At 49.9% G+C, this 14,391-nt stretch overlaps 1 protein-coding gene across 3 annotated transcripts in view; it reads left to right on the top strand.

Annotated features, from left to right (window-relative positions):
• The first annotated feature begins 446 nt into the window (after nt 1-446).
• The window catches only part of RHPN2 (rhophilin Rho GTPase binding protein 2), a 59,783-nt gene continuing 45,838 nt past the window's right edge, over nt 447-14,391 (top strand). The window contains exon 1 of one of the 3 annotated variants that reach the window (XM_084770817.1): nt 447-588. In XM_084770817.1, the coding sequence (XP_084626943.1) occupies nt 520-588 (69 nt within the window). In that variant the 5' untranslated portion in view covers nt 447-519. Of the gene's footprint in view, nt 589-1,004; nt 1,026-9,324; nt 9,536-14,391 lie in introns of those variants that run through there. The other 2 variants (XM_084770818.1, XM_084770816.1) reach the window with 2 other exon arrangements.

Raw genomic sequence — 14,391 nt, 5'->3', positions numbered from 1 at the left:
GTCTATGCAAATGAGGGCGGGGCTTCAGGGCTCTGATCCCAGCCTCGGGCGGGCCTGGAGGAGGAACACGTGTGCTGTGGGCGTGGCCTTAGAGGACTGGGCGGGGCGGGGCGGGGCTCCGGAGAGGTAGGTTTCGGCCTCCCTCGGGACTGGGAAAGAGAGGAGGCGGAGCCCTAAGGCTAAATAGAGGGGGCGTGGTTCCAAAGATCAGGGCCGTGGCTCACTCTCAGGCATGGGTGCAGGAGGGCTGCAAAGGCCGGGAGCGGAACTCCAGGGCTCGGGATTCGCCTCTTGCGAAGCTGGCGGAGCGGACTTCCAAGCTCTGGATCGGTTTGTGGCCTGGACTTGGTAGGAGGGGCGGAGCTCTAGCTATCTGGCGCCCTAGGGCTCGGGCGGGACGGTAAGGGCAGCCGGGCGGGGCGGAGGGGCGGAGGGGCGGGGCAGAGGCGGGCCCGGCGCCTTCTAGGGCTCCTGGTGGCCACTGCACCTCAGTTGTCTCTGAGCTCCCGCGCTGCCAGCATGACTGACGCGCTGCTACCCGCGACCCCCCAGCCGCTGGAGAAAGAGCGGGACGACTACTTTCGGAAGGTGAGTGGCGAGCCCGCAGACCCTCTCTCTGCCTCCGCAAAGTGCAGAGCACGCTGATGGGGTTTGCGGCCGGGGTCGGCCTGGACCAGAGGGGGAGGGGGAGGGGAAAGGAGGGGGCGCGCGGAGGATGGTGCGGACCGCGCAGCGGGGAGGAGAGGGCGTAAAAAAGGACTGCGCGGAACTGGGCGCCCGGAGCGGATGGCAGCCGAGCTCTGGGGCGTGCAGGTGCACGGGCGAGCCTCGCTCAGGTGGGAACCTGGAGAGGTGATCAGGGTGGCCCTGCCAGCCTTCTCAGGCCGGTGTGGAAAGAACTAGCCGCTGGCCACGCTGGCGAGCTCGGTCCCTCCGAGCTGCGACCCGGAGCCCAGCTTCCACCGGAGCGCTTAGCCATGGTGCAGGCGGAGGAGGGCGAGTTTGCTCTTTTGCCTCCCAAATGAGTAAGTGAAGGAAGTGTTGGCTCCCTTCGACTTCTTAGTAGGTAAGGGAGGGTGGCTGCTGCAAAGGGACCTCGGGCGCGCCTTCCTCATTTGTCCTCGCGTCGCCTAAGAGAGCCAAAGAATCAGTGTCTCACCCCTTTTCCAACGCGGATTTATCTGTATCTGGTTGTCCGAGAGATCGGGCGGGCGAGACTGGGCTCTCCGCGCTTGGCGTGTCCTTGCGCTCCTCGGCAACTTATACGACAGCCTTTTTTTCCGCCTTGGAGCTCAGTTCCTCAAAAGCGACCCCAGCAGGCGCCCACGGCGGCTCTGGGATTACCCAACAGCTGCTTACAAAGACGCCTTGGAGGTGCGAATCACAGTGACAGTCTACTCACCTTCCTTTCGGGTCCCTAGTGAGTCTAAAAATAGCCTTTGGAGTTTGGCCAGCGATCACCTGGTGGATTGAGAGATCGTCGTGGATATTTTTCTAACCGATACGATCGAAGGCACAGCGAGTAATCACGAATAGGGAAGTGAAACTGCTTCCCACAGAACAATCAATTCTTAATTGTTCAACGCCACTTCGTAAATGAGCTTGGCAGCTTCCTTCTCCCGCGGGACACTGCCGACACTTTGCTCAAGCGTTAAGTAGTGGAACAGAGGGGAATCTGGCGACAGGTGGGGACAGTGGGCAATTTTTCAAAGGTCCTTTTTGGCATTTAAAAAAAAAAGTTTTAAAGTATATTTAAGTTGAAAGATGTCATCATGGAATTACAGGATTATAGCTTCTAATTATGTGTGGCCTTTGGGCCAGAGGATCACAGGCCAGAATTGCAGGGGGTTCTTGGCCTGGGACTCTGAAGATGTCCAACCTGACGCCCGAGGGCCTGACTGCCACCCCCACGAAATTGCTTTACAGCCTCCAGCAAGTTGCTGCCTCGTTCTGGGACTTCAGTTCTTGCTAGGTTGCCTGTCTAATGAACAGTTGGGGTGGTGGACCTGTGGCAGCATCTGACAGCAGGGGTGGGGGTGGGGAGAAGACAGGAAGTCACGGAGGATAAAGCACACCCTGGGGAGAGAGAGAGAGAGAGAGAGAGAGAGAGAGAGAGAGAGAGAGAGAGAGAGAGAGAGAGAGAGTGTGAGTCAAGCCTTTCAGAGCCGGTTCTCCTGTCCTGGCTTTTCAGGGTTGTGAGTCCCAGGGGAGGAGATGGGTGGGGAAGAGATTGGAGTCTGGATTTTTTGTTTTGTTTTGTTTTGTTTTTGAGACAGGGTCTCTCTGTGTAGCCTTGGCTGTCCTGGACTCGCTTTGTAGACCAGGTTGGCCTTGAACTCACAGCGATCCTCCTGGCTCTGCCTCCCGAGTGCTGGGATTAAAGGCGAGCGCCACCACGCTCTAGCTGTTTCTTATTGTAGTCAGTCTTTGCTACTTTGTGGGCTTTTCTTTTTCCCACCCTTCCCTTGCCGCGGATCACTGCCTATCACTACTAGATAGGAGAGAAAAAAAGGATTGGGGGGGGGGGAGAGAGAGAGAGATCCTTGACTCCAATTTCTTTCCTTTGGCTTCTTCTTTGAGAATGACTACTAACAAACCAACCCCACCCCCACCCCCACCCCCGCAACGACCAACAAACACCAACCACCACCTCTTGAGGCGCTAACATTCACGTACCCTCTGAAAAGTTCCCAGAATTCCAGATGTCACACAAGCTCAGAGCAGAAACTATCTGCAGCTGGTAAAACCACGCCTCTGCTGGAGCACCAGGCAAATCACAGTCAGCTGCTGCAGACAGTTGAAAGCAGCCCCACATCCCTACACCTGGGATTAAAACAAAAACACATTCTTACAATATTTTCTGTGTTTTCTTTTTCTTTCTTTCTTTCTTTTTTTTTTAAGATTTATTATGCATACAGTACTCTGCCTGCATGTACACCTGCAGACCAGAAGAGGGCACCAGATCTCATTATAGATGGTTGTCAGCCCTCCACTGTGGTTGCTGGGAATTGAACTTAGGACCTCTGGAAGAGCAGACAGTGCTCTTAACCTCTGAGCCATCTCTCCAGCCCCCTGTGTTTTCAAAGAAACCAAAATTCCCTAATTGTCCCTACACACTCTTAGGTGCAGCTTCTCTGATGCTGGGTGAGTGCCAACTATAATGAATCGCTGTCTCACAACTAGGAGCATCTGTGCAAAAGTGAAACGATTGTCTCGATGGTTGGGCTGTGTCTACGTCGTGTCAGCCCAAAGACTGTCGTCCTTTGTGTGAGGAAAAGAAGTTTTGGTGTAAAGTTGGTTTGTTTTTTTGTTTTTTGTTTTTTTGTTTTTTTTCCTACTCTGTGGCCTGAGGCAGTTTGATGTAATGGTAAAAGTGGATGTAAGACACGGTGAAGAAGATCTCGCCTAGGGGCGCTGCAGGTAGGGGGAGCAGCCTGGGCAAAGGCATCGAATCCCTCTGGGAGGAGAGGTAGTGGTTTCAGATTACATGTCCTAAGGAGCTAGGGAACTCTGGACATCTATGGAAGCAATTTTAAGCAGGTTCGGTCATGTGAAATTTGTACCAGAAAGTCATATCTTGACTGCTGAGTGCTTGGTGGTGGTGGAGAAACATAGTGAATCCGGGCAGGAAGGACTTGTGTTTCTTTTTTTATATTTTTTTATTATTTTTTATTTTTTTTTATTTTTTGGACTTGTGTTTCTTTAGAGCAGTGGTCCTCAGCCTCCCTGTTGCTGCGACCCTTTAATGCACTTCCTCATTCTGTGGTGACCCCCAAACCATACATTATTTCATTGCTAAAAAAAAAAAAAAATTTGTTTCATTGGTGCTTCATACTGTACGTTTGCTACTGTTTTTATTTATTTATTTATTTTACTTTTGCTACTGTTACAAGTTGTAAGGTAAATATCTAATATGCGACCCCCCAAAGGGGTCTTGACCCACAGGTTGAGAACCAGTGCTTAAGACCGTGTGCTCCCATTGGCTTTAACTTCCCTATCTTGGACAGGCTGCTGACGGCTTCAGCCAGTGTGCAAGCTTATGGCCAGGTGGGGATGTAGCTCAGTGGCAGAGCACTTGCCCTAACTCCCACCAGATCCTGGGTTCCCTTCCCAGCACTATGAAAACAAATTAACTAGATTTTAAATTAATTACAAAGGAAAATAGGTCAACGGAGTGATCTACCGACACGCTCCTGTTCACCTGTCCTTCCTATCAGCATATACCCCTAACTCAGACCGTGCGTCCGGACTGAAAGCTGGGGGTGTTGGGGGTGTCAAGGCAGGGGCTGAGGTGATGAGTGCGGCCTGGCAATCCACCAGCTGCGGACTGGAGGTGTCACTTTGGAAGCTACTCAGGTGATAGACATTGTAGATACTGAGTAAAGAAGCCTGCTACAGAAAAATCCAGATTAAGGGAAGGAATAGGGAGGGCCGGAGAGATGGCTGAGAGGTTAAGAGCACTGGCTGCTCTTCCAGAGGTCCTGAGTTCAGTTCCCAGCAACCACATGGTGGCTCACAACCATCTGTAATGAGATCTGACGCCCTTTGCTGGCCTTCAGGTGTACATGCAGTCAGAGCACTGTATACATAATAATAAATAAAATAAATCTTTTTTTTTTTTTTAAAGGAGAAGCAATAGGGAGAAGATAGGAGACAAGAAAGCAGGAGGGCTGGCAGTGTGGAGGAAGAGGAAGGAAGTTAGCAGAGAGGAAGTGACCGGAAGGTGGGAACAAAAGCTAGGGTGGCTGGGTTGCTGCTGGAGAAGATGCTGCAGGGAGATGAAGAAGAGAGAGAGAGAGAGAGAGAGAGAGAGAGAGAGAGAGAGAGAAGGTCTCATTATTTAATTTGGGTTGACCTCATGCATGCAAAAGTCCTCCTTTGTCAGCAGAGGGAATTAGGCAGAGAACCTAACGCTTTCTGCATGCCAGGCTCTCCATCGCTGAACTACATCTCCTGCTCCTTGAATATATATTATATATATATCAAGTATAATATAACACACACACACATAGTTTTCTAAGACAGGGTTTCTCTGTGTAGCCCTTGGCTGTCCTGCAACTTGCTCCGTAGACCAGGTTGGCCTCTGCCTTCCAAGTGTTGGGATTAAAGGCATGGACCACCACTGCCCAGGTTAAATGTTTATTTAAAAAAATAAAATTATGGTGCTAGGGATGGAATTTTGGGCCTATTGTATACCTCACATATGCTCTACTACTGAACTCTCTCTCTCTTTCTCTCTCTCTCTCCTCTCTCTCTTTCTGTCTCTCTCTGTCTGTCTCTCTGAGAGAGCCTTTGAATTCTCTATTCTGTCTTTGCCTCCCAAGTGCTTGGTTTACAGGTATGGGCTTCCATACCCTGTGAGAGTCTTCTTAAAATTTAGTTTTTATATATACAGCCCCAGGGCTTGTGCCCGCTTGGTTAGTGCTCTATCTCAGCCCCCTGAAGCATTTTAAAAGCTGAGACTGATGGGCTGGAGAGATGGCTCAGAGGTTAAGAGCACTCACTGCTCTTCTGAAGGTCCTGAGTTCAATTCCCAGCAGCCACACTGTGGCTCACAACCATCTATAATGAGATCTGGTGCCCTCCTCTGGTGGGCAAGCACACATGCAGGCAGAACATTGTATGCATAATAAATAAATAAATCTTAAAAAAAAAAAAAAAGCGAGAAGGAAGAGAAAGGACACAGGGGCACAAACCGAATTTGAATTTGTTGCCGCCAGGCTCTGCAGGCCCCGCCTTCCAGAGGGTGGGCGGAGCTTTGCTTTCTTAGACAAACCTTGATGAGTTGCTCACCAGACAAAACCATACCCAAGTGCAGGGAGCCGTGATAGCACACACCCGAGATTGCAGCAGTGAGGAAGGAGACGGACCGGAGGACCTGCCCGGTCTAGGTATACAGTGAGTTCTAGGCTAGCTTGGACTAACGTAATAAAACTCTGTCTCAAAGCCGGGCGTGGTGGCGCACGCCTTTAATCCCAGCACTCGGGAGGCAGAGGCAGGAGGATCGCTGTGAGTTCGAGGCCAGCCTGGTCTACAAAGCGATTCCAGGACAGCCAAGGCTACACAGAGAGACCCTGTCTTGAAAAACCAAAAAACAAAACAAAACAAAACAAAACAAAACAAAAAAAAACTCTGTCTCAAAATACAAACTAACAGAAAGGGTAAGGTGAAGGCGGCAGGTGTGGGGGTCCTTGGAGGTTCGGGAAAAGGCGGAATGGGGAAACACTTCTGGCTGAAGGTTTGGAAGTATTGGGGGTGGTGAGCCAACCAAGGGGGGAAGGGATGGGAACCCCCGAAACTGGAAATGTAGTCAGGAGCTTATTTAAGAGCCCTTAGGTCATACTCTTCCGCCCCTGTACTTGAAGGATCGGATCCGATCCTTATCCACACAAGACAAACTTAATTTCTTATCAATTCTTTGCCATCACTTCCTCTTGTCTTTCGAGTGCCATTCTGTTCTGTTGACTAGGGCCCTGCCTGTGGCTGGCCCTAGCTCAGGGACAGACTGTTAGCCTCTGATTCCTCAGCTCCCCTGCCCCCTGGGACAGAGAGCCAGAGCCTTGAGAGAGTGAGGCAAGGGCTCTACCTCTGTGACAGCTCCAGCCCCGTAGGCCCTGCTCTTCGAGGCAGGCCTCGTTTCCTGGGGTGCTGAGCAGGCCTGGGAGCCGAGGCTTTGTCTGTAAAGTTCAGACCATGCTTGAAAAGGAATGGAGGGGTTTTTTCTTTCTTTTTTTTTTTTTTACCCTTCACTGTTGTTCCCAGTGAGCAGTGGGGTGGCTCCCTGGCCACAGTCAGCTGTGTTTTTGTGTGACTTGCACACAAATGGAAACCTAATTGCTCACAGATCCCTATGCAAGTTGGTATGCAAAATGACTGGGAGGGAATTCCCCTGGTAAATCTCAGGGGCTCTTTGGGATTGTGTGGGACCTGGTCATATGCGGCTTGAAGACCCAGGCCTGAAGACCCAGGCCTGGATATCCCCAGGACAAACTCTGTCCTCCGGGTCTGGAGGACAACTTGGAGGGATTCCTTAAAAGACGCAGAACTTTCCGACCATGGCTTTCTCTGGCTTCTCATTAGGCTTTTTCTTCCTCCTCCTCCTCCACTTCCTCTTCTTCCTCCTCCTTTTCTTCTTCTTCTTCTCCCTAAATTATATGATGGTTAAATTAAAATGCGATTCTATATGATCACAATACATTCCTTTTCTGGTTTTGTTTTGTTTTGTTTTTTTCCAAGACAGGGTCTCTCTGTGTAGCCTTGGCTGTCCTGGGCTCGCATTGTAGACCAGGCTGGCCTCGAACTCACAGCGATCCACCTGCCTCTGCCTCCCAAGGGCTGGGATCAAAAGCATGTGTCACCACACCCTGCCTTCTGGTTCATTTTGTTTACATATTAAAAAGTCGTCTTTTTTAAAAGGATGAGCCCAGTTGCAGCCCCCTCCCCCAAGATTATTTTTTTTTTAATTTCAAAATGGCTTCAAAGAAAGTGTGTTTAGAAGTGCTGTTAAGTGTCCAGCCATGTGAATTTCTGTGTTCTGATAGCTGGCCCCTTATCTGGGGACCTCACCCACCCCCCAGGCGCTGTAATCCTAAAATCCCCCCCCCCCAAAACCTGTTTCAGCCAGGAGAAGAAAAGAAAAAAAAAGAATAGAAGAAAAAGCCAGAAAACCTTGCCCTGGGACTTTCGAGAGGCTCAAAGTGGGAGGTGCCAGCCCTGTGTGCAGGGAGCTTGTGGACATTGCGGCTCTGTCCCTGGTTATCTCTCCGCCTCTTCTTCCCAGGGGAACAGTGTCCTTTGTTTTCACTCAAAAGCTGTAGGAGCGGCTGTTTGTTCTCTAAACCTGCTGTCCGGACAGGGCCCCAAGGTCCACTGTGTCCTGGTTTATGGCCCCTGTTTACTCTGGGTTTCCTGCAGCCTCCAACTGGGAGGGAAAGAGGAGAAATCTTCTTCTTCTTCTTCTTCTTCTTCTTCTTCTTCTTCTTCTTCTTCTTCTTTTTTATCTCCTTCTCCTTCTCCTTCTCCTCCTCCTCCTCCTTCTCTTCCTCTTCTTCCTCCTTTTCCTCCTCTTCTTCTTTTGTCCTCTTCTTTTAAAAATTGAGACAGGATCCCAGTATGTAGCTCTGACTGGCCTGGAGCTCACAATGTAGTCCAGGCTGGTCTCAAACTCAGAGATTAAAGGCATGTTGCTACTGTGCTGTGCTCTTTTTTCTTTTCTTTTCTTCTCTTTTTCTTTCTTTCTTTCTTTTTTTTTTTTTTTTTTTTTTTTTTTTTGAGACAGAATTTTCCTCTATGTAGCCTTGGCTGTTCTGGACTCGCTTTGTAGACCAAGCTGGCCTCGAATTCACAACAGTCCACCTGCCTCTGCCTCCCTCCTGAGTGCTGGGGTTAAAGGTGTGTGTCACGTGCCTGGCTCTGTGCTTTTCTTTCTAAGCCTGTTCTAAGCCCGTACTCTTCTCTTTTTCCTCTGCACGAGCGGCTCTAACTTCATATGAGAGGCCTATGACATATGGCGAAGTCTTGTTTCATTGCTTTGATGTTGATGTCGGGGCTTCCAGTGTTGTAAGCTACGTCTCTGTCTTCTATTTACTTCTTATTTGTGGCAAGGGCTCCCTAACTTTCCCAGGCTGGCTTTCCACTCTGAGTCTCAGGTAGTCTTTGTACCCCTGCAGGCCAGAAGAGGGCGCCAGATCACATTATAGACGGTTGTGAGCCACCGTGTGGTTGCTGGGAACTGAACTCAGGACCTCTGGAAGAGCAGCCAGTGCTCTTAACCGCTGAGCCATCTCTCCAGCTCCCTCGGGTAGTCTTTGAATTTCTGATCCTCATGCCTCAGCTCGGCTTTATGGATCATAGGGGATCAGCAGCTCCAGCCTTATGGGCTAATGGTATTGTCTCTGCCCTCGGAGCCACTGTCTTTTTCCAGATCGGGGAGGAGGGAGGAAAGAGAAGAGGTGTCCACATTTACTGATCCTGCTTCTCACTAGCGCGGTGCAAGGGTACTTGCCTAGCAAGGACATAGTCCTGGGTCTGCTCCTCAGCATTACAAAGCAAACGAAATACACGCAAAGGATGTAAACCCCATAGCAACCAAGGGTCACCCACTGTTAGTATGGGCCTTCGAGAGAGAGTCCCAGCTTGCGGTGGTACACACCTACAGCCCAGAGGGCCTGCTGCCACTCCTCGGGCTGTGGGATTGTGGCCAGGAGGAGTCCCCTGGCAGAAGCAGAGTTTTCGGGTGACTCAGAGGAGAGCCAATGTGCTGAGCTGTACGACTGTAAATGTCCCTTGTTTCCTGGGGCTGTTTGGAGGGTTGCCAAGGCACCACCTGATGCTGTTGGGCATCAGCTTTCTCTGGATCAACACTTCCCCCTGTGGCTCAGGTGCAACGCCTCCCCCAACACAAAGGCTGCATTGGAAGCCACCACAAAGAACAGAGGAAGCGCAGGTGCATCTCAGCCATAGGACCGCGTGGACGGCGTGGGCAGCAGGGCTGTCTGCGGAGTGCCAGGGACAGAGAGGTGGCGAACCGAACCGTGTGAGTTCCGGCTTTTACAGGGGAGAGCTGGGAGTACACGTGGCCCCTAAGGCTTTGGAAAACTCCCAGGTTTCCATTTGCTTAGAAGAGAATGCAGGGACCCAAACAACTTGAGAGGTGGTTTGTTTTTCTTTGGGTGCTGTTTGCATTTTACGGGACCATAAGTTGTCTTAAAAGAAAGTAATCAGAGCAATGCACGAGTTCAAGGTCAGAGCCAAATGTCCCCACCCCACAACCATACTGTCCAGGCAGGGACTGTTGCTATGGTGTGACAAGCTTACTGGTTAGAATAAGGGGGCCGCGGGGTGCTTCTGAAAGGCCAGTTGATTCGTGGACGCTTTGGTGATTGTATGAATGGCATCCAGTAGACGCCGAGGCGGGTTTGCGCATCTTACTGGAAGGAGCCTAGAGTTAACTAAGTCTTGATTCTTAGTGTGTCTGCTTTCCGTTCTCCTGGGAGTGACTCCCCTGGGAATGGATTGGGAGGGTAACTGGGTCTCCAGCTGGTAGATCACCAGGGAGGGTAAGAGGACTGTTGGTTTTAACTTTTGTGGTTTTTCTGGTTTGTTTTTTTTTGTGTGTGTGTGTGTGTTTAGTTTTGTTTTATTTTGGTTTGGTTTGGTTTGGTTTTTCAAGAGACAGGGTTTCTCTGTGTAGCCTTGGCTACCCTGGGTCTCACTCTGTAGACCAGGCTGGCCTCGAACTCAGAGATCCGCCTACCTCTGCCTCCCAAGTGCTGGGCTTTAAAGGTGTGCGCCACCATACCCAGCTTGGCTTTAACTTTTGTAACCTTTATTTTTATTTACGCGTACCGGTAGTATTTTGCCTGTGCGCGCGCGCGCGCGTGCGTGTGTGCGCACACACATACACACACACACACACACACACACACACACACACACGTGTGTATCACATGCGTGCCGTGGCTGCAGAAGCCAGAAGAAGGCGTTGGATCCCCTGGGACTGGAATTGGAGACTGTGTGAGCCTCTGTGTGAGTACAGAGAATCAAACCCTGGCCCTTTGGAAGAGCAACCAGTGCTCTTAGCTGCTGGGCCATGTCTCCAGTCCGCAAGAGGACTATTTATAAAGTCAAATCCATGTTTTAACTGTGTTTTATTTACTTATTGGTGTTTTTTTCTTTGTTTGTTTGGTTTTTCTTTTCTTTTTTTTTTTTTTTGGTTTGGTTTGATTTTTTTTTTTTTTTTTGACTCGAGGTCTTGCAGTGTATGTAGCCCAGGCTGGCCTCAGACTCAAGCTATTCTGGCCTTAATCTCCCTAACGGGGAGATCACAGCCTGCACCGTTTGTTTATCGTAGGGATGGAATCCTAGACTCCCTCCAGCGTGACGAGAAGGGATCTGAGCTGTGCGCGTGTGGCAGAGCCCGGCTTGCTATTCCGTGCTTTCTGGCTGACAGCTCTGGCTAAGTCAGAAACCAACAATGCTTGTTTTCCAGATCTTGGCGGTTGAGTACGGGATTGCGCAAGCAGGAAGGAGCAGGAAAGGCAGAGACAAACATCCCTGCAGGAGAAACACACCTGCCTTGTGTCCCTGGGGTCTCTGGCCTGGTCCTGTCCCAGGCCCACCCTGCTGTCACTCTTGGCTGCTACATCTCCAACTTGCACTTTGCTCTGACGTTACCAAAACCCGTATATGTGTGGGCTTTCTCTGGAGTCACTCATGTGCTCCGAATTGAATGCCAGTTTTTCCCCTAGGCGTTACTTTAAAATAGTGTTTTACAGGCAGACAACCTGTTAGAGTTGCCAGAAAAGATGAGCACACCATGAGATACAATATGTACTTATTTATTTTAAGACTGGCCTCCCTATGTAGTCCAGCCTCGCTTTGAACTCCTGATCCTCTTGCCTCACCCTCCTGAGAGCTGGGACCACTGGTGTGTATCATCATGCTTGGCACCCTGAGGTGGAATTTTACTCAGCAATTAGAAAAGAACAGCCAGGCGGTGGTGGCGCACACCTTTAATCCCAGCACTTGGGAGGCAGAGGCAGGCAGATCGCTGTGAGTTCGAGGCTAGCCTGGTCTACAAAGTGAGTCCAGGACAGCCAAGGCTACACAGAGAAACCCTGCCTCAAAAAACAAAACATAACAAATAAAAAACAAAAAAACAAAACAAAAAAAGAAAGAAAGAAAGAAAAGAAAAGAACAAACATTGCTGAATGCAACGTCATGGGTAAATCTCAAGTCACGATGTTGGGCAAAATAAAGATACACGTTGTTTCTGTTTATGGAGGTTGAGAACACACAGAAGTGACAGGTGACAAAAATCAAAGCTGAGCCTGTGCACTGGCTCAGCTGATGAGGGCTGCCAAATCTGATGACCTGCATTTAAAATCTCTAGAACCCACAAGATAGAAGAAATGACCCCAGAAGTTATCCCTCTGACCTCCACACAAGTGCTGTGACATGTGTACCCACACATATATACATACATGTATATATATATATATACACACACACACACACTCGCATGTTTGCGTGCACGCATGCACATATACACACATAAAATAAAATGTAAGAAAAAAAATTCAAAAAGAAAGCCCAGTGTGCGGTGGTGGCCCACGCCTTTAATCCCAGCACTTGGGAGGCAGAGGCAGGCGGATCGCTGTGAGTTCCAGGCCAGCCTGGTCTACAAAGTGAATCTAGGACAGCCAAGGCTACACAGAGAAACTTTGTCTCAGAAAACAACTCCCCCCCAAAAAAGAAAGAAAGAAAGAAAGAAAGAAAGAAAGAAAGAAAGAAAGAAAGAAAGAAAGCAAGCAAGCCTAGTGTTGAGCTGGGCAGTGGTGGCGCACGCCTTTAATCCCAGCACTCTGGAGGCAGAGACAGATGGACCACTGTGAGTTCAAGGCCAGCCTTGACTACAGAGTTCCAGAACAGCCAAGGCTCTTCTGATTTGCTCCCTAGGTAGACTCCATTTCTAGGGAGACACTCTCCTGCTGCATTTTAGTACCATGCCCCCTGCCCCACCTTTGGAGATATGGTCCCAGTATGTGACGCATGGTGATGCTCCTGCCCCTGAAGGGCTGGGATTATAGGTATGCCCGGCCACACCCAGCAAGGGCCTCTTGTTAATGACCTCTGACTGAGCCCAGTTGACATTTCCCACTCCTGTACTTTTCCCTGATCCCATCTCAGTTCCAGGGACTTGATTTTCCAACTACCCAGGCCTGAGTCAGGTGTTCTTCCTCTTGGCAATGGGGTGGGAGAACAGGGCTATATCTCCCTAAGTATCCCAGGCTTGAGGTGGGGAGCGCTCCCCCTAAACAGCGTGAGGTGATGCCCAGCAGCCCTGGGCCAGGAATCCCATGCTTGGCAAGTGAGCCCCTCCTCCACAGCTCTGCTGTTGCAGCTCCCTCCCAGCTCACCTTTATTTTGTTTTGTTTTTCGGAGACAGAGTTTCTCTGTGTAGCCTTGGCTGTCCTGGACTTGCTTTGTAGACCAGGCTGGCCTTGAACTCATAGCTATCCACCTGCCTCTGCCTCCCTGAGTGCTGGGATCACAGGCATGCCTGGGCGGTTTATTTAATTTACCGTATTTTCCAGTGTATAAGATGACCTCCAACTTTAACTTCCAATGCACACCCTGTGCATCAGACTTAGGCTGCAAGCTCTATATTTTAACTGGAAAAGTTAAAGTTAAAGTTGGGGTCATCTTATATGCCAGGAAATAAGGTAGTTTAGTTAAATAAATAGTTTTTCGAGACAGGGTTTCATTATTTTATCTTGTTTTTTTTTTTTTTTTAATTAAAAAATTTTTTTTAGGACAGGGTTTCTCTGTGTAGCCTTGGCTGTCCTGGACTCACTTTGTAGACCAGGCTGGCCTCGAACTCACAGCGATCTGCTTGCCTCTGCCTCCCGAGTGCTGGGATTAAAGGCGTGCGCCACCGCGCCCATCCCTCATTATTTTATTTTTTAAAAGGAAGTCCTGTTACGTAGTTCAGGCTGGCTCTGAACATGTCCTCTTTCCTTGGCCTTCCAAGTGCTGGGATTACAGGCTTGCACCACCTGCCTGGCACTCACTATATGTCGGACTCTGTCAGCGTTGGCTCTTAAAGTGTAACAGACGGGTTAACTCAGTTGTGCCTGAATTCTAGGCCAAGCTGGTGAGGTAGCTGGTCCTCTGGTGGCATGGTAGAGGCTCCGAGCTGGTCGGAAGCTGGTTGTTCAGAGCCTCACTATCAGACAAGGCCAGAGGGCTGAAGTGTTCTACCTCAGTGGTAGACCACTTGCTGACCTAGCCTGCATGGGAGCCCCCCCCCCCCCTTTTTCATCTTTAGCATGAAAAACAACGACGACAAAGCCTTGGTAACTTGACCAAATTTTAGGGCTGCTCAGTGGCAGACAACTTGTCTGGTATATGTGAGGCCCTGGGCTCAAATCCCGTCACGGTCCCCCAACAAATTCACATACACACACGTACATATGCAGATACACATGCAAGCACACCAACATAGGTATGTGCACACACAAAGAAAGACCAGAGGTGAGGCCGGGTGTGGTGGCGCACATTTTTAATCCCAGCACTCGGGAGGCAGGGGCAGGCGGATCGCTGTGAGTTCGAGGCCAGCCTGGTCTACAAAGTGAGTCCAGGACAGCCAAGGCTACACAGGGAAACCCTGTCTGGAAAAACAAAAAAACAAAAACAAAACAAAACAAAACTGGGGGGAGGTTCTCTGGGGGAAGGACTCTCACCAACACTCAGTTCCTGGGCGCCTCAGCCTTGGGATTCCAGGCTTCTCTCTGGTGGGTGTTTTTTGTCAGTTCCCGCAGCGCACAGCATTCCTACCTGTCAGTAAGAAACAATGTAGTTTTGAGTCTAGTGACTCAGTGTAGCTTG

The sequence above is a fragment of the Acomys minous genome, assembly GCF_964271855.1.
Source record: "Acomys minous genome assembly, chromosome: 20".
Taxonomy (NCBI): domain Eukaryota; kingdom Metazoa; phylum Chordata; class Mammalia; order Rodentia; family Muridae; genus Acomys; species Acomys minous.
This window is presented reverse-complemented; position numbering and strand designations above follow the sequence as displayed.